Source organism: Aotus nancymaae, unplaced genomic scaffold (assembly GCF_030222135.1).
Source record: "Aotus nancymaae isolate 86718 unplaced genomic scaffold, 86718_ANA_hifiasm-v0.15.2.pri h1tg000036l, whole genome shotgun sequence".
NCBI classification, from domain to species: Eukaryota; Metazoa; Chordata; class Mammalia; order Primates; family Aotidae; genus Aotus; species Aotus nancymaae.
This window is the reverse complement of record NW_026988450.1, coordinates 80,600,519-80,620,092: the sequence shown is the minus strand read 5'-3', so window position 1 is coordinate 80,620,092 and position 19,574 is coordinate 80,600,519. Positions and strand designations below refer to the sequence as shown.

General features: G+C 45.2%; 1 protein-coding gene across 1 annotated transcript in view; it reads left to right on the top strand.

Moving 5' to 3' along the window:
- The first annotated feature begins 2,160 nt into the window (after window positions 1-2,160).
- KCNQ3 (potassium voltage-gated channel subfamily Q member 3) overlaps window positions 2,161-19,574 on the top strand; it is a 354,914-nt gene continuing 337,500 nt past the window's right edge. The window contains exon 1 of the mRNA XM_021666885.2: window positions 2,161-2,561. Coding sequence (XP_021522560.2) covers window positions 2,176-2,561 — 386 coding nt within the window. The 5' untranslated portion in view covers window positions 2,161-2,175. The remainder of the gene's footprint in view (window positions 2,562-19,574) is intronic.

The window sequence follows — 19,574 nt, the reverse complement described above, 5'->3', positions numbered from 1 at the left end:
TGACTCTTCCTGTTTAAGTTCCCATACTAGAGTCTGTTTCTGGACAAACAATTCTGTTGCACTGAGAGCTTATTTTTGTACCGATCCAGTGTTTTAATGATTTCAGTCTTATAGTTTAACTTCCTCTGGAAACTCCTCCCTTCTCGATTTGGGGACGCTTTTGGAGGTTTTCCCCTTTTACAGTCATTCTATAGCGTGGTGGTTCTCTGACCCCTCCCCTGCCCCAGCCCATGCGTTCCTACTCCCTTCCCTTCCTCCTTCCCCCCTTTCCCCCTTCCCCCTTCCCCCTTCCCCCCTTCCCTGGCTCTTATGCTCTCCTTGGCCAACTTCTGTAGGCAAATCCAGAGCTGGTGTTCTTGCAGGCCTCGGATCCCTCTTTTCTTATACACCAGGGATAGATTCTTGGCCTTGTTCACAGCCTCTCCCCTTCACCCCAGCTGACAGACATGAGGTGAGAGAGTAGGAAGGAAAGGAGCACCAGGTGCCACGGGGCAGCAGGAATGGAGGCTTCTCCGATGGGGTGATCATGGAGGAAGGGCAGGATGCTCTTGTCCTTAGTCAGTAGCTTCCAAGGTCTAGCCTTTGCCTAACTGTGGCCTCACTTTACTCTCCTCTCATTAAGCTCAAGACACCCTTCCTCTCTGCACCTGCTGTTCCACTGTTTGGAGGGCTCTCTGGACATTTACATAGTTGCTCCCAGTTTGTCGTTGGGATCTCACCTCGAAGGGTCATCTCCAAGATGAGGCCTTCCGCGACCAGCCAGTTTAGAGACGCTCCCCCAGTCACTATAGCACAGCACTCTATTTTCTTACCACATAGTATGTACAAATATTGGAAACTCTACAGTTAAAATTCGTCTTTTCATTGTCTTCCACCGACTAGGACGCGGGTCTCACAAGTGCAGAGACCTCATATCTTCAGGATAGAGATCACTGCCCTTCGCCAGGGAAGCTCATGGTGGGTTAGAGATTGGTTGAATGCCTCAAAATTTGGAGGAGAGAAGGAATGACTGGCCTGAGTGCAAGTCGGGAGCAAAGCAGGAACCGAGGATTCTGACTGCATTTCTTCAGCCTTCTGCCCACCCAGGCTGGTGGAGGTGCTATTCAAGGACTGGGCGAGCGAGGGCCGCAGCATCCACCTTGAATCACGAACCAGAGGGAAGAGGGTCACAAGCTTCGCTACCACAGAGCGGGTGCGTTCGCGGTGCGCCAGGCATGTCCAACCCAACAACTTGGATTTTACCTCTGAAGCCCGGAAGCAGGGTTAGCGGGTTAGGGAAATTCATAAAGCTGCAACCACAGAGCCAATGTTTGGAAGGAGACCACCCCCTAGTCCTTCCTCCCCTACCCTTCTTCCCTCACTGCCCCCCGTCACGCCCCATCCAGGGGAAGCCCCAACGCCCACGGGAGCTCCGGGAGCCGGGCTCCGCGGCCGCCTAGCGCACTGCCTGGCTGCAACGGGGGCGGTGGCCGCCCAGGCGATCCGGGGTCCCCAGATAATCAGGGGTGGGGGTCGGCGGGAAGGGGCGGGGCGCCGCTGCCCAGGCCTCCCGCTGCGACAGGGCGGGACAATGGGGCCCCACCCCGACGAGGGAGGGAGGGAGGCGGCGTGCGCTCGGCCCGCGGCGCGCTCGCTGCTGCTGCCGCTGCTGCTGCCAGGCTGAGGCTGGAGCGGGCGGGGAGGGGCGCGGGTGGGAGGGCGGAGGAGGGAGGAGGCGGCGGCGGCGACGGCGGCGCGTGTGGCGGGCGGGCGGGAGGGCGGCTGGCACCGGGCTTGTAAATAAACTGCGATGCTGTCTCGGGCTCGCCGGCCTGGGTGCCGCCGCCGCCGCCGCCGCCCCGGAACGCCGGTGCCAGGCTCCCGCCGCCGCGCGCCCTAGCGCCTCCGAGCCAGCCTCGCGCGCCCTCCCAGCCTTCCCGCAGCCCGCGACCCTCGGGGTCCCGCGGCTGAGACGCGCGGGATGTGATCCCCTGCCCCCCTGCCCGGCCTCCCCTGCCCCCCAGGGGGCCCGCCTTTGCCTGCTTTTGGGGGGGTGGGTGGGGAGGGGCGCGCGGATCATGGCATTGGAGTTCCCGGGCTTGCAGCCGCTGCCGCCGCCTCGTTCACGCACCCCAAGCGCCCCTTCTTCCCAGAGCAGCAGCGGAGAAGGCGAAGCGGCCGGCGGGGGCGAGGCAGATGGGGCTCAAGGCGCGCCGGGCGGCGGGGGCGGCTGGCGGCGGCGACGACGGGGGCGGCGGAGGCGGCGGGGCCGCTAACCCAGCCGGGGGGGACGCGGCGGCGGCCGGCGATGAGGAGCGGAAAGTGGGGCTGGCGCCCGGCGACGTGGAGCAAGTCACCTTGGCGCTCGGGGCCGGAGCTGACAAAGACGGGACCCTGCTACTGGAGGGCGGCGGCCGTGAAGACGGGCAGCGGAGGACCCCGCAGGGCATCGGGCTCCTGGCCAAGACCCCGCTGAGCCGCCCCGTCAAGAGGAACAACGCCAAGTACCGGCGCATCCAAACTTTGATCTACGACGCCCTGGAGAGACCGCGGGGCTGGGCGCTGCTCTACCACGCGCTGGTGTGAGTACCCGGCCGCTCGGGGCGCCCTCGGCGGCGGCGCGGGTGGGGTCTTGGGGTCGGGGTGAGAGCTGAGAAGTCTCTGGGGCTTTAGGACCCACAGATGCCTTCTCGCGGAATGGGAGAGCAGCCCGTCCTCAGCGCGCGCTCCCCTGGTGTGTGTGTGTGTGTGTGTGTGTGTGTGTGTGTGTGTGTGTGCCGCTCTCCGGGTGTTCCACACCGGGGCTTAAAAAACGAAGCGTGGTTCCCCTGCTGATTTGGGCGGATGTGTGCGCGCGCGTGTGACATCTCCTCCGGGTGTTGCTTCGGAAGCTTAAAAGAATTATGTGGGTTTTTCCAATTAATGTGAGGGTTGAAGAGGATAAAGCAGGTCCTCCCATGAGCGCTGTGTTTGTTTCGGGTGGATCCCTTCTGTTGGGATCGCCACTGAGTTTAGTTGGGGATGGGGCGGGGGGCGCTGCGCACTGCTCATAGCGGGGCGGGGGGGGGGGAGTGTGTGTGTGTGTGTGTGTGTGTGTGTGTGTGTTGCTTGCTTGTGCCACCCTTCCTAGCGCTGGATACTGGTATAGAAAAGAACCTGGTGCTGCTCTGATTGGGAGCTGGGACTGACCGAAATGCATGTCTTAGGATTCCTTTTAGGGAAGTGAATGGGAATGTGTGGGTCTAAGCCTAGACTGACGGGCTGGGGCTTCACAGATCCAGGAGGTGAGGGGGCCAGGGACTCTTTTGGATGAAACATCTCCTTGGTTTGGGGTTTGATATTCCCTCAGCCTCACTCGCCTCCCCTTCTCCTGCTTTGGCTGGGCGAGGGCACCGGGAATGTGAGGGGCTTGGCATGGAGGTTTGCTCCCAGGCACTGTTCCCCTAGAAAGAATCTCCTTGCTAGTCCGGATGTAAATGCATGGCCAGAAGGAAGAAGGGACTCCCTCTGCACCTGCCACTGGGGATGGAAAATCCACCCGTATTTGGGTAGGGGAGAGGATGGTGGGGGTGCTCCACACTCAGGATTGGAAATCTGGGCTGTCAGCGCCCACCTCGGAGCTGCCAGGGCATGTCCAGCTACCAAGCTCTGCCTCGCAGTTCTGGTTTAGTCATCCTGATGGCTGCTTCTAGGAAGCCGTACTGTACCAGGGTTTTGGCAGGGAATTGCCTATGACCTTGGCAACACCCCCCTCCCTTCCATCCCTCAAGCGTTTAGCAGTTGATTTTCCTCTCTGTTCTCCTCCAATTCACCCATGACTGATGTAGTCGGAAGGGCTCAGGAACCTTGGAGTTAGTTACACTACCTGCCAGTCTTCCTTGGTTGGAAACGTTTTTCCAGATTCGGCCACCAGGTGGGGGCGTCCACACAGGACCTCAGACTTAGCAACAGGTTTCTTCAAGGAGGTTACCAAGCCTAGAGAGGGTGCCTTCCGGGAAACTAAGGAACCAGCAGAAGGGGTGGGGTGGGAGTGGGGCATTTCCCCAGGAACGTGGATTTTGGTGTCTGTATCAGTGTGCGTCTGCGTGTGTGTGTGTGTGTGTGTGTGTGTGTGTATTTGCAGGTGTTGGTGGGGGTCTGTCTGGAGAGAGGGCTTAACAATTATTGCTCTTTCATTTGCTCTTCTTAGGTGGCAAAAAAGGATGAAAAATACATTCATCTCTGTCTCTAGCAATATGTTTAGTTGAAGTGAAGTGAATACTGGAATAGATGATAGTTAAAAAGGCATAAGTTCGTTGAGTGCACACAGTCACACAGGGATTCACGTGTCCTTTCACATGTACATGGTGTTCAGTACGTGTTGACTAAAAATCCTGGGGTCCTATGGAAGCATGTGGGCTCCCACTCTTCTCTTCCCACCTTTCCCAGCCAGCACCTCCAGTCCTGCCTTGCCCAGTCTGGGGAAGGGAATAGGTAAAGCCTGTTATTGACTGAGCCTCAATTTTATTTTTCTCTAGAATTATTCCATCACCTGGAAGCAGATTTGATAATGCCAAAACCTGGAGCCTTTTGTCCCAAAAAAGATCCCGGAAGATTTGGGATTTTGTGAGAGGGAACACAGTTACCTAGCTAGAAACTATATATGCAAATGCATATATATGCAAATATGCAAATATACTAATTTTATTTAATTCTCACACAGTACTGTTAGATGGAAATTATTATCTCCATTGGATAAAGATATGAAAACTTCAAGAGAGAAAATCACTTGTCCACGATCACACAGCTAAGGTTTCTGGAGCTCACATTTAAATGCAATGCGTTCACTCTGTTTCCAAGCCCAGATCCCAGTTCTGATCCTCTGCCAGCAATCGTGGGACCCTGGGTATTTTGCTGAGCGTCACTGGGTGCCCATTTCCCCATTGTTAATGCAGGGTCCTGAGTAATGTCTTGGCCTCCCCATGCTAGCTCTTTGTTGGCAAATGGCTAGAAATGGGAGTTTGGATTCAAGTTGGGGGCTGGTCAGAACCTAGGGAGCCACAGTGTTAGGAAAATGGAGGATGAACTGGGGTGGTGGTGGGATTGCAGATTCTAATAAATTGGGAGTTATACAGCAAAACCTGTGTTGAATTGACATTGAGCTCCTAATAGTGAAGCATACTTAGTAGATGCACAGTACATTCTTCCTCCAGCTTAGGAGACAGTCCAGTCAAGTGAACATAATTGAACCTTTTCGAGAGGATTCAGGATTTTGCATTGAAATTTATACTTTCGAGCATCCATTTTCTTATTCTGGACTGTGGCTAATGGAGCAATGGGCCCAGGAAATTGGGCTGGGCTGACCATAGGTCTAAAATCTAGTGCAGCTTTTTTTTTTTTCTTTTTCTTTTTCTTTTTTTCTTTTCTTTTCTTTTTCTTCTTTTCTTCTTCTTTTTCTTTTCCTTCTTTATTCCTGCCTTCATTTCATTGTTTATCCAGTCGACTTTTTTTTTTTTTTAATGAACCAGGCCCATGAGATGATGAGATTTTTTTTTTTTCTCCTTCCTAAAGGTAGAATATAGGAAATGTGGAAATCAATCAAACCTTTACCTGGCTTCTTTTGCCTCAAATGCTGTATTAGTTTGTTTTCACAGTGCTATAAAGAAACACCTGAGACTGGGTAATATATAAAGGAAAGAAGTTTAATTGACTCACAGTTCCACATGGCTGAAGGTTCTCAGGAAACTTACAATCATGGCGGAAGGGGAGGAGGAAGCAAGGCATGTCTTACATGGTGGCAAGAGAAAGAGAACAAAGAGGAAGAGCCACACACTTACCAAACAGCCAGATCTCCTGAGAATTCTATCACAATAAGAGCAAGGGGAGAGTCCACCCACATGATTCTATCAGCTCCCACCAGGCCACTCCCACAACATGTGGGGATTACAATTTGAGATGAGATTTGGGTGGGGACACAGAGCCAGACTGTGTCACTCTGCCCCTGCTTCCTCCCAAATCTCATGTCCTGTTCATATTTCAAAACCAATCATGCTTTCCCAACAGTGCCCCAAGGTCTTAACTCATTCCAACATTAACTCAGAAAAAACATCCAAGTCCAAAGTCTCATCTGAAACAAGCAAATTGCTTCTGCCAATGAACCTGTAAGATCAAAAACAAATTAGTTACTTCTAAGATCCAATGGGGAGTGTAGGCATTGGGTGAATGTTCCCATTCCAAATGGGAGAAATTGGCCAAAACAAAGGGGCTATAGTCCCCATGCAAGTCTGCAACCCAGCAGAGCATTCATTTAAAAAGCTCCAAAATAATCTCCTTTGATTCTATGCCTCACATCCAGGGCACCCTGATGCAAGGGGTGGGCTTCTATGCCTTGGGCAGTTCCACCCTTGTGGCTCTGCAGGGTTCGTCTCCTGTGGCTGTTTCCATGGGCTGGCATTGAGTGCCTGTGGCTTTTCTAGGCACACGGTGCAAACTGTCTGTGGATCTACCATTCTGGGGTCTGGAGGACAGTAGCCTTCTTCTTACAGCTCCACTAGGCAGTGTCCCAGTGGGGACTCTGTTTGGGGGCTCCAACCTCACATTTCCCCTTGTACTGCCCTCACAGAGGTTCTCTATGGGGGCTCCACTCCTGCAGCAGACTTCTGTGTGGACATCCAGATGTTTCCATATATCCTCTGAAATCTAGGTGGAGGTTCCCAAAGCTCAACTCTTGTCTCCTGTGTACCCACGGGCCCAACACCACACAGAAGTCACAAGACTCAGGGCTTGCACACTCTGAAGTAATGGGCCAAGCCGTACCTTGTTTCATTTTAGCCATGGCTGGAGCTGGAGCAGCTGGGACACAGGGCACCAAGTCCAGCAGCTGCACAGAGCAGTGGGGCCCTCAATCTGGCCCAAGAAACCATTTTTCTCTCCTAGGCCCCTGGGCTTGTGAAGGGAAGTGTTGCCACAAAATTCTCTGACATGCCCTGGAGACATTTTCCCTATTTTCTTGGCTATTAACATTCAGCTTATCATTACTTATGCATATTTCTGCAACTGGCTTGAATTCCTCCCTAGAAAATGCATTGTTTTTCTTTTCTACCACATGATCAGGCTGCAAATTTTCCAAATCTTTATGTTCCACTTTTCCTTTTAAATATGAGTTCCAATATGATATATTTCAAACCATACTTTTGTGAACACATATAACTGAATGTTTTCAGAATAAGTCAGGTTGACTCTTGAATGCTTTGTTGCTTAGAAATTTCTTCCACCAGATACTCTAAATCCTTCTCTGAACTTCAAAGTTCCACAGATCTCTAGGGCAGGGGCAAAATGCTACCAGTCTCTTTGCTAAAGGATAGCATGAATGACCTTTATCCCAGTTCCTAATAAGTTCCTCATTTCCATCTGAGACCACCTCATCCTGGACTTCGTTGTTCATATCACTATCAGCATTTTGATCAAAACCATTCAGTAAGTCACTGAGAAGTTCCAAACTTTCCCATATCTCCCAGTCTTCTTCTGAGCCCTCTAGACTGTTTCAACCTCTGCCTGTTACCCAGTTCCAAAGTCTCTTCCATATTTTCAAGTATCTTTATAGCAGTGCCTCAAACTCCAGGTACCAATTTCCTGTATTAGTCCATTTTCACGGTGCTATAAAGAAATACCTGAGACTGGGTAATTTATAAAGGAAAGAGGTTTAATTGACTCACAGTTCTACATGGCTGCAGAAGCCTCAGGAAACTTACAATCATGGCAGAAAGGGAAGCAGGCATGTCTTACACCGTGGCAGAAGAGAGAGTGACAGTGAAGGGGAAGAGTCACACACCTATCAAACAACTGGATCTTGTGAGAATTCTGTCACCAGAAGATTAAGGGGGGAGTCCACGCCCATAATTCAGTCACCTCCCACCAAGCCACTTCTGAAACATGTGGGGATTATAATTTGAGATGAGTTTTTGGTGGGGACACAGAGAAAAACCATATCAAATGTCCATCCCCTACTTTCACTTGGTGACTGCCTTCATCTTGGCCCAGCTTTCCCAGACATAAAATTTTGTACCTTGCATTTTATTGATCTCTGCTTCTCTGTCCTGTTGAACTGAGAGCTACTTGAGAGTGGGAGCTGTGTGTTCTCCTGTAGCCATACCACTCCTCAGCAGGCTGAGTGCCTGGTAGGTACTAAGTAAGCATTTGCTGAATGGATTCATGAAAGCATTCTCCAAGGATTCTGGTTAATCAGGAATTTGCTGCGACAGCTTTATTATCATCACAGTAGTAGTAAGTAGTCAAAGTCAGCATTATAAGACTTTCATTATAAGAACAGTTCTTAGAAGTCCAAAAATGGACTATGGGGAGAGAAAAGAAGATTGGAGACCATGCTTTAACTTGAGTGAGGCTGATCACTTCTCTGGTTATTTTATCCTTATGACTGAAAGAGGTTCTGATTTTGTGAAAAACATGCTGGACTTGGAGTTCACATCTGGACTGCCTTATGTCTCTGTGACTTTGCAGGAGTCAGGTTGCGGATGACCTGTAAGTTGGGGATGATTACACCACCCTATCACAGGGTGGTTTTTAGACTCAAAGAATAGTGTATATGAATGCAGTTAGCCCAACAGCAGACATTCAGCATTCATTAGTTAATTCTGAATTGGGATCTCCTTAAAAGTCATACACACCTGACACTGTGACTGTCCTGAGGCTGTCCAGGAACTCCCCCTTTCTAGCCTGTTAGTGAAAAGATGCTGGCTTCATCTTGGCATTCATCTCATTTGGCACTGCATAGGCATCCTGCTGCCCTGACCATCTTGCCACAGCCAGCTGCGATCAATCACTCTCCTGTTGACAAACCAAGGGAGAATGATCACAAAAAATACCCACTGATTGCATTCTGGGGTATGTTGGCTCCAGGGACATCTGGCAAGCAAGACTGGGTAGTGAAACACATGGAGCCAGCAGCTGCTCTGGAACATAAAGGGCCTTCCCAGTGGACTTAGCATGTTGACAAGAAGATCTATTGTCTTCATGGTGGAGGAGAGACACTGAATGCCCACTTAACATTGTCAGTAAGGCACAGTCTTCCCAATTTGGGGGTAAGAGAAATTTTGGCTTCCAAACTTGTTTTGCTTCTTATAGCTGGTATAGTCTTGGGCAAGTTGCTCTGTCTTTGGGCTTCAGTTTCTTCATCTGAAAAATATTATCAGTAAGTTATAGGCTCTTGTGAAGCTAAGAGCACTTTACATGAAAGAAACACTCAGTATTAGATGTTTGTGTTGTTAATGTTTATCAGTTAATATTTTTTAATGCTTTCTCTGTGCCAGGCACTCTTCTAGATATTAGAGACATAGCAATAAACAAACAAAACAATCTCTGCCTAATGGAACATATACATTAATGACAACCTTGTTAATATTAGCAGAAATCATGGATTTTGGTCATCTAGGCAACCTCCCAGCCAGAGCAGAATGAATCCCTCCAGCAGTATCTTAGCCATGCCTATAAACTGTAATTCGTTACTGCAGTAGAATTAGTTTTTCTCTGGACAAAGCTGATTTCAACTATCTTGGCACTTCCATTTCTCTGAGTCTACTTCGCTCATTCTCCTTTTCAACTCCCATGTATTTTATTCTTTCTCGTCTACCACTTGATGTTGCCTTTCTTAAGCATTCTCAATCAATCCTCACCTTTTTCCATACCAGTAATCTCTCTTTGCATTTCCTTCCTCAGGATTGCCAATTTCCTTCTCATTTTGAGAAGCAGTCACTCTTTATTCGGCAGTAAGAGCATACTCTTTGGGGTCAAACCTTGGTTGAATTTAACTCTACTGTTTCTTCTGTGTAACGTGGAGTAATTTGCTCAACCTTTCTGAATTTCCATTTCTTTGTTTCTAATATGAAGATAATGATGTCTACCTCCCAAGGCTGTTGTGACTTTTTTTAATTGATGGATAATATCTGTACATATTTATGACGTACATGTGCTATTTCGTTGCATGTGTAGACTGTGTAATTATCAAGTCAAGGTGTTTGGGGCATCTGTCACTTGGAGTATTTATCATTATGTCAGGAACATTTCAAGTCCTCTCTTTTAGCTGTTTTGAATTACACAGTACGTTGTTGTTAACTGTAGTCACCCTTCTTTGATATTAAACATTAGAACTTATTGCCTCTGACTGTATGTTTGTACCCATTAACTAACTTGTCTTTATTCCCTTACTCCTGCACACTCATCCTTCCCAGCCTCTGGTATCTATCATTTCATTCTCTACCTCCATGAAATCAACTTTTTTAACTCTCACATATCGGTATGAACACATGGTATTTGTCTTTATGTGCCTGGGTTATTTCATTTAACATAATGACTTCCAGTTCCATCCAAGTTGCTGCAAATGACATGATTTCATTTTCTCATGGCTGACTAGTATTCCATTGTGTACATATGCATTTTCTTTATCCATCCATCCGTTGATAGATACTTAGGTTGATTCCTTACTTTGCTATTGGGAATACTGCTGCCGTATACATGAGAGTGCAGATATTTCTTCAATACGTTAATTTCTTTTCCTTTGGATAAATACCCAGTAGTGGGATTGCTAGATGGTATGATAGTTTTATTTTCAGTTTTTTTTTTGAGAAATCTCCATATTGCTTTCCATAATGGTGGTACTAATTTACAGCCATAATTTTCCCACCAAAAGTAAGCAAGACTTCCTTTTCTCAGAATCCTCATCAGCATCTGTTATTTTTTGTCTTTTTAATAATGACCATTCTAACTGGGGTAAGATGATATCTCATTGTGGTTTTGATTTGCATTTTCCTGATAATTAGTGATATTGAACATCTTTTCATATATCTGTTGGCCATATATATGTCTTCTTTTAAGAAATATCTATTAATATCCTTTGCCTACTTTGTAATGGGATTGTTTGTTTTTTAACTGCTGAGTTTCCTGTTTATTCTAGGTATCAGTCCCTTGTTGATGAATAGTTTGTGATTTTGTTTCCCATTTAATGGGTTGTCTCTTCACTCTGTTGATTGTTTTATTTGCTACATAGAAACTTTTTAGTTTTAAATAAGCCCATTTGTCCATTTTTTTGTTTTGTTGCCTATGCTTTCGAGGTCTTGAGTATAACAGGGTTGTAAGGTGTTTGCTCTATTCTGTTCAAGGATTTTTATAATTTTAGATCTTACTTTTAAGTCTTTAATCCATCTCGAGTTTATTTTGTATATGGTAAGGCATAGAGGTCATTTCATTATTCTGCATTGTTGTGAAATTTAATTGAGATTATGAATATGAAACACCTAGACATATCATTATAGGCATTTAGTAATAATTTCTCTCTTTTGCTTCTCCTCTTGATCATATCTAATTTGATGGCTTCTTGCAACCCTCATGAAATCCATGCACACTTCCCTTGGCAATCATCTCAGGTGGCCATTTGTATTGACAGGGGGAGGTTGAGCAGTGGGTCTCTCTTACAAATGAATAAGAGGTTTTGAGAAGTTAGGTGATCTGCCCAGGCTCTTAAAGCTACTGAAGTGGCACATCTGGGGTCACACATGAGTCCTCACTTCTGGGTGGTGCTTCTTTCACCATGTCATGGTGTACCCAGTGGAGGATTAACAAAGGGAGACCAGAACTCTTCCCTCCTGGGTCCTTGATAGCTAGATGCATTTCTGACAGATTCCCTGGGGAAAAACTAATGCTGCTACTCTGCTGACCGCACTTTACATAGTCAGGCCTCTCAAACCTTGGCATGCACATGAATCACCTCAGCAAAAAGATACGATAAGAGAGAAATCTGGTAGACTCCACCTGAACAAAAGTTATCAAACTTGTACATAATGAGACAAACTAACCCATCCTTCTGATGTAATTCAGTGGAAATGTACAACTTACCTGCATCGATGCCTAAAATGATCTGAATCTAATCACAAAGAAATAACAGACAAATTCAAATTGTGGGAGCATCCTCCTAGGTATCTGGCATGGTCTCTTCCAAAGGCTTCATGTCATGACCAAACAAACACATAAAAGAAGAAGAGGGGACTGTCTCAGTTTAAGGAGGCTAAAGAGACATAACAACCAAATGCACTGTTGATTCTTGACTGGTTCCTGAATTGAACAAAATAAATAGCAGAGGATGTTATACAAGGATAACTAAGAAAAGTTGAACATGGCCTCAAGATTAGATAACATCATTGTATCACAATTTAATTTCTTGAGTTTGATAATTTCATTGTGGTTATGTAAGTGGGTGTTCTGTTCTTTAAAGAGATGCATGGTGCAGTAGTTAGTGGTGACAAGTCATGATGTTTCCAACTTACTTTCAAATGGTTCAGCACACACACAGACAATAGGATTGCGTGTGTGGATGCACACACACAATACACACACCCAGAATGAGAAAGAGAAAAAAGATGGCAAACATAACTAATAATTGGTGAATCCAGGTAAAGAGAATATATGTGTATGTTATATTATTCCCTTAACTTTAAACAAATTTTTAGAAATAAAAAAGTTACAAATAGTTTAAAAAGAAGACTCAACACATACAAACACACAAAGCAGACACGTGAGTCCTGATGACAGGCATTGCCCTGAGGCAATTCCAACATGAAGCCAGGCTAAGAACTGTTAGCTGAGCAAAATGGGCTTTCTTGGATTCATGGATTCTGTGTATAGACACTGTTGCCAAACCTTGTGCCAGGCTGGTGAGGGAGATGAGCCATGGTTCTTTCTCTATGGAGAGAGAGACTGGGAATGACTAAATTTAAATAGTCTAGCGAATGCAATAATAGAATGCAAATGAGGAACCCCAGGAGAGCAGGAAAAGGAAACGTTCCTAACCCTCCTATGTTGTATCAATGAAGACTTCTTCAAGGGAGGTTTAAGCATCCAGGGATGAGATGAAGGTATTACTGTTTGTCCAAGTGATGCCTGGTCTCTGTCTTCTGCTTGGAGAATGGAATGCAAATTTCCTTCAATTCAATGCTAAATTGTTCTTGCATTATTTCGAAGCTCCTACTTTCAAGTTTGTATTCATTTTTTTAAATTCCATAAATGTTTGAAAGTTTCATAAATCATGTGTGATCCTATGGTATTTTCCCAGCGGTCAGGGTCCCTGCTCCTTTTTTCTTTTTGGTCTGGGTCTGGAGGTCTTGACGGAATACAAACAAGATTTATGTCATCTTTTGACAAGTGGGACAGTGTCAAGGGAAGCAAGGAAAAGGTCTTCAAATGTGGACTGAATAAAAACCCTTTTTAGGTGCCATGCTCTGCGGTTCTGGTTTTGGGTAGCCCAGAACAGCTCTGGATTTGTCAGAAGTACATTGAGTGAGCTTTCAGGAGATCAGCATTAACTATGTGATTTGGACAATTCACTTACCACACAGTCTGCAAAATGGCCATCGTAATACCTGCTGCATAGAATTGGTATAAGAATCCCGTGAGACAATGTGTGAGAGAGTGCAAGTGTCAGCATACCAAGGTAGTATTTTCCTAAAGCTGTAGAAGGATCAGGTGGGTCCCACAATTAGGACTTGGTCTATATTGGGTTCAAGCATCTGCCCATGCACAGATTGGCCACATTTCTATGTTGCATCACCTGATCATCACTGCTTGTTTTTATTGGGCATCTATTAACTGTATACCTCAGCACCTGTGCCTATAGGGATGTCAGCTTCCCAAGGTGATCACCTTTTGAAAGGATGAAGAGAGTATTAGGTTTGGAGTTAAGAAAATTGAAGTCAATTTGAAGTTTTCAGGTCCCCTCTGATTTTGCAGGTGTCATAGGATGCACATCAAATTCCATCCAAATCGTAGCCTTGTTGGATGGGATTTTTCATTCTACCACAGAAGGGATAGAAGAGTTGTTTGAAATGTTTTCTCTAGGGAACGAATTGGATTACAACTCAGGAGTAAGATTGCTTTTTGTATGTTATGTATGACTAAGTAAGAGTGAGAACTTATGCTGTGGGCTCATGAAGTATCCCGTACGTGGGTGCCGGCTGGCTTCCCTCTGAGGTGGGCTTCTCTCTGTACTGAATTCAGACCTCAGGGTTGGGAACCTCTTCTCCTCTCCATGCACTTCTTTTTAAGAGTCATGTAAAATCATCTGCATTTTGCAAGAGTGTAACAGTTGGGTCGAGCTCTATGAAGCAGCATATTAGTAATAATGGCTAATGCTTTTACATCATTTCACATTTTATAATATCACCTCTTGGGCAACACCACCATCTGTTTAGTGTCAGGGTAACCTGATTTATGTGTATTAGTAACTATAACAGCTACAGCAGGTGCCCACTTACAAATCACCAAACTGCTTCTCCTAAGCTGGTGTCCTACCCAAAGGCAGGCAGGCTGTGGATAGAACTTCTTTGTCTTTGACCCCTGGGGTTCTTTGTAAACTCATTACAGCAGTTTAGGTTTTTTTCTGCCTTGATGTTGTCTTCTTGGGGAGATGGAGTGAAATCTTATTCAATAAGACTTGAAAGTCCTGGGCTAGGAGAATTTGCTTTTCTAGCCCAGGTCATGTGTCCTTATGGAAAATCACTTCGCCCTATCAGACTATTCATCTCTCTCCTTCTGCCTGTCTCTTCAATCCCAGCTTTTGCTTCATCTCGCTCGCTATCAGCTGTCTCATGTATCAGCTATGGATGCCTCTCCCCATGGTAATTGCCAGTCTGAAAAATGAAACCAGCAGTACTTAATAATCAGCAAATCTAATCACACTAATCAGCAGTTACTTAGCAGCAATTTATGGGATTTATGGTCCCGGCACAGAGAGAGGCACTTGGCAGCTTACAAAAATCAGAGGCTGTTGGAGCTGGAAGGGACCTTTGAGAAGAGGAAACGAAGGCCCAGGGCCATTTGAAACTTGCCTAAGGTTGTACCGCTAAGGGGATGACCCAGCCACATTGGCATCACCGCAAGCCTCCAACAGCAGTGTGTCATCAGGGGAGTCTTGTCTCCTCTGGGTTCACAGATGCCTTAGGATCTGAGTCCAATCCTGTCCGAAGTGTAGTTTTGCTTGATGGGGTCTTTCACTTTATCTCAGAAAAACTAGGGATATGTGTTCAGAATTTTTTTTTCAAGGGCAAGATGAGTTATCAATCAGGGCCACATTTTCTTCTTGATTTATCTGAGGTGTTTGTTTATAAATGAAGAGAAGGAGGAGTAAACACAGGTCGGGCCGAGGGATCAGGCATCCCTATATGGACTCTTACCAAAGAGGGCTTCTCTTTCTGCTGAAATCCCAGAGCTAAGATTTCCCTTTTTCTGTCCTTTTCCTGCCCCCCATCTAGTTTTCTACCAAGAGTACTACAAAATAGTCTCTCAACTCCATGAGCTCAACATTGAATTGGGGCATTCAAAACCTTCAGGTTAACGACGACTAATGTTTTTATCCACTGGATGGTTTATAAAGTCACCTGTGGAGTAACACCATTGTTTGTTCCATTCATGGAGACCTGATTTATTTTTATTAGAAAGAGCTACTTACGTTTACTTGTAGTGTTATTTGTCTGTGCCATGGGCTAAGCACTCTGGATAGTTCTAAGGTGTGGCTGAGAGCCCGGGGAACATGGGCCCAGGCACCAGGAAACCCAGGCTCTCACCTTGACTCTTCTGCTGATTTCCTTTGTAGTCTGCATAACTCATTTTACTTCTAGTGGCCTCAGTTTCCTCCTCTGAAAGGTGGACCTAATTTTTCCTGCCTTCCAGGTTATTTAAAAGGTTAAATGAAGCAACGGAGGGACTCTGCCCCACAGAGCACGGGGATGAGTGCTGGCATTCTGTCTTGGTTTGTATTCAACCAGAAGCCGACGCTGAGGCAGGGGCCTCAGTGCCTGTGGTTTATTTACTGCAGAATTGTCTATCTTGTTTTCATTATCTCCCCTTTGAGAAGTCTTTCATGACTTTTTTCCCCCAATTGCCCCCACCCAGGAAATGTTAATACTACGGATACACTGTGTATGTCTTTATGAACTGTGTGTTTATATGGGCCTGATATATAAAATATAAAAAGGGTAAGATTTTTTCACCCTATACTCCCGAAACCAATTTTGCCCCATGGGAGGCAATAGCATCCCTACTGAGAATGCATGATTTAGGAGGTGATTCCAAGAAAAATTGGAGAATTAACTAAAATTGGGAAAGTAAGTGAAATAAAACAGGAAAGAAGATGTAGATTATAAGGATGCATCATTAAGCAGGTCCCCATGACAGCAATTGAGGCTTTGTCTTCCTAGGGACCCTGGAATGCAATCTAGAACAGCCTGGAATGATCCTTGAACCCCAACCATGACTGGCTAAGGGTTGCTCCTGGGGGTAGAGAAATTTCTTAGACAAACGTGAAACATTTAGGCTACTTTCGGCAGGGGCTGGGAGTGAGTCCTGAGGAGGTATGGGAAAGGCGCCAATGACAACTAGCACATAAGTAAAAAATTGTGACTTAATGCTCACAATATGTGGCTCTGTTTTCTCAGTGGTTCTTAAGAAGTCTTGAAGCCTAAGGATGGTGATGATTCTCTAGTGTTCTTCCCCCCTCATTAATTTTTTATGTAGGATAGTCATTCAGGAAAAAAATGAGTAGAAAATATTTGTAAATACGTGAATTCAATGCCTGGTATCTAAAGATAGCTGAGCTTTCTAAGCTCTTACTATGTGCCGGAATTACAGCATTCTCACAAGCACGGTAAAACCTGCTCCCTGCCCGCGTTAGCCTTTGGGGAAAGGAGTTGTCTCCTTGTTAATCTTATGGTATGATCACGTGTTTTTAATTCTCATCAAATAAAGCAGGCGAGTTCTTTCGTTTTATTTATGTCATTTATTTGTTTTATTTCATGTATTTATTTACTTTTTAGACATGTTCTCCCTCTGTCTCCTAGGCTGGAGTCCAGCAGCACAATCATGGTTCACTACAGCCTTGACCTCCTGGGCTCAAAGCAGTCCTCCTGCCTCAACCTCCCAAGCAGCTGGGACCATAGGCATGTGCCACCCTGCCCACTATTTCTTTAAAATTAGTTTTTTGTAGAGACGAGGTCTCCCTATGTTGCCCAAGCCAATCTGGAACTCCCAAGAGAGTTACTCTAAATAAGCATGGACAACTTCAATCCTGCTGACATAATTCCGAGTGGCTTTTGTGATATTTTCAAAGAATGAAGAATCTTACTAATTTTAGAATGTGGGGAACATTAGCATTTTCAAAATAAGATTAAAATAGATATTCCAATTACTCTTACAAACACATCTTTTGTGGAGAAAATGGCAGGATCTTGGTTGTAAACAAGGTGCTGTGACTTCCGCCCTTTGCTGGAGTTCTGGTTTCCTGGGGAAGTAATTAACATTCCCCTTCACAGTTCTGGAACATCAAAGGAAATGCTGAGATTTCTTTTTTAATTCCTCTTTTTGTGCAATGAACTTCAACATATCTTGTTTGGCTGGGAAGCCATTTCTTGGAAAAACTGTAATCCTTTTTTGTATACAAACCCTAATCAAACTCAAGACATGCGGACTGATCACTCAGAGGCTGTTGATTTCAGGCCTAGCAGATGCCAGACCTTGGGCTAGGAATAGAGGAAACGGGGGTGAATAAATCAGTTTCTGCTCTTGAGGGACTCATGGTCAAATAGGTGAATAAATAATTGCATAATGGCATGATACTCACTCCCATATGTGCAGATATGGAGTCTACTGGGGTTCAGATAAAGTTGTCAACACTTTTTAAACATATCAGGGAAGATTCCCATCAAGTAGATTTCATCGTGTGTATAGGATGGAGACCACTTCCTCCTTTATTTTCTAATGTTCAGCCTTGATGATGAAGAATCCAAGGTCCAATTTTTTATCACAGTGAAGGAAAGTTGCTGAAAGTGATACAGAGGAAAGTAGAATCGTAAAATCTGAGCTGGGTGAACTTTTCATTGAGTTGTGTAAAAAGATTGAAGACTTGCTTTTTAGTGGCACATTTCATACATGTAAGCATCCATTCTCTGCATTCCAGAGCCTGATACAACACATGGCACTCTGGATACGAAGTCTTTTTGTATGAATGGATAGAATGCCAGCTTCCAAGGAGCATGTGGCTTCACTGACAAGCAGACACGGATATAAGTCCTGGCTTTGAAGTCTGACTGTATCATTGTTTCAGTAGTAACCTTGAGTAAATCACTTAACCAGCCTAGACCTGTTTGCTCATCTGTAATGTGAGCATGTCTGTGCACATGGTAAGGATTAAATGAAGTGGCTGTAATACAGTCTTATGGGCTTATAGTAGGTATCAGATAAATGGCCATTCCATCTGCATTCTTTTCCAATTCTGCTAATACAAAAATGATGTCAAGTGATTCTCCTGACTCAGTCTCCCAAGTAGCTGGGATTACAGGCACACGCCACCACATCTGGCTAATTTTTGTATTTTTATTAGAGACAGGGTTTCACCATGTTGGCTAGGCTGGACTTGAACTCATGACCTCAGGTCGTCTGCCCGCCTCAGCCTCCCAAAGTGGTGGGATTACGGGCATGGATCGCTTGAACCTGGGAGGTGAAGGTTGCAATGAATATAAAATGCGCCATTGCACTCCGGCCTGGCTGACAGAGGGAAACTCTTTCTCAAAGAAAAAAAAAAAAATGATGTCACGGAATAAAAGTGATGTTGAAGTCAATATGGGATCATAATTCCTATCCTAAGATTATGCCCCAGAGCATGATAAAGTATGAGTTCTGATGTGTCATTATGGTAAAAGGGAGGAATTTACTTTGAAAAAAAAAAAAGAAGTGTAGAAGGAAAGATTTGCTGCTTAGCCCAAGTCACCTGACGAAGCAGATATGTCATGAAAAACACTTGCCTAGACCACATGACCTTCAGACAGGCCAGGACTGAGTTTATGCAATCATATTAGACATCTAAACCCACCACACCTGTTTACTTGAAGAGAAAAGAAGCAGCGATCTAGTTGGTTTTAGGTTCACTTGAGTGAGAAACTATCAGATTTCTTTATTGAGTAAATTATGTTTCCATCTTGTAGAAAATGAATTCTACAGGATCCTTCTGTTTTTCATTGGCTGCCAAGGCTGTGGGTGGCATTTGTGGCTCAACTAGAGTGACAACATTACAGACTTTATGCCTGGGTTCTTTCTTCCTCTAGGTTTTCCTTCTCCTCATGTGCTCTCGAACTGCACTTCTTATTACAAACGCTTCTTGTTACTTGATTTTATTTTTCTGTCACAAAAGAGCTCAATACATATTGTAAATGAATTTGCCAATTGAATCCCCTCAGACTAGTCTTTTTAATCCCACTGAATTTAATCTGGGTTCTTTTATAGATGTGAATATGTCGTGGGCCAAATTGTTGTCTTCCAAAATAGAGCTATCTATAGAGTGAAAATCTGGTAAAAGTTAAAGGTTGTTATGGTTTGTGTCTTCCCTGAATGCTAAAATTTTCTGTGTATGTGTGTGTTGAGTCAGGCATATATTGTTTATGTATACGTGTGTGTGTGTGTGAGTGTGTGTGTGTAAAAAAAGAGACGGAAGGAGGGAAAGGGAAAATGGTAGGTGGGGAGACGGAGAATACTCTTCAGATTTTGGATATCAACAGTACTAATAATAA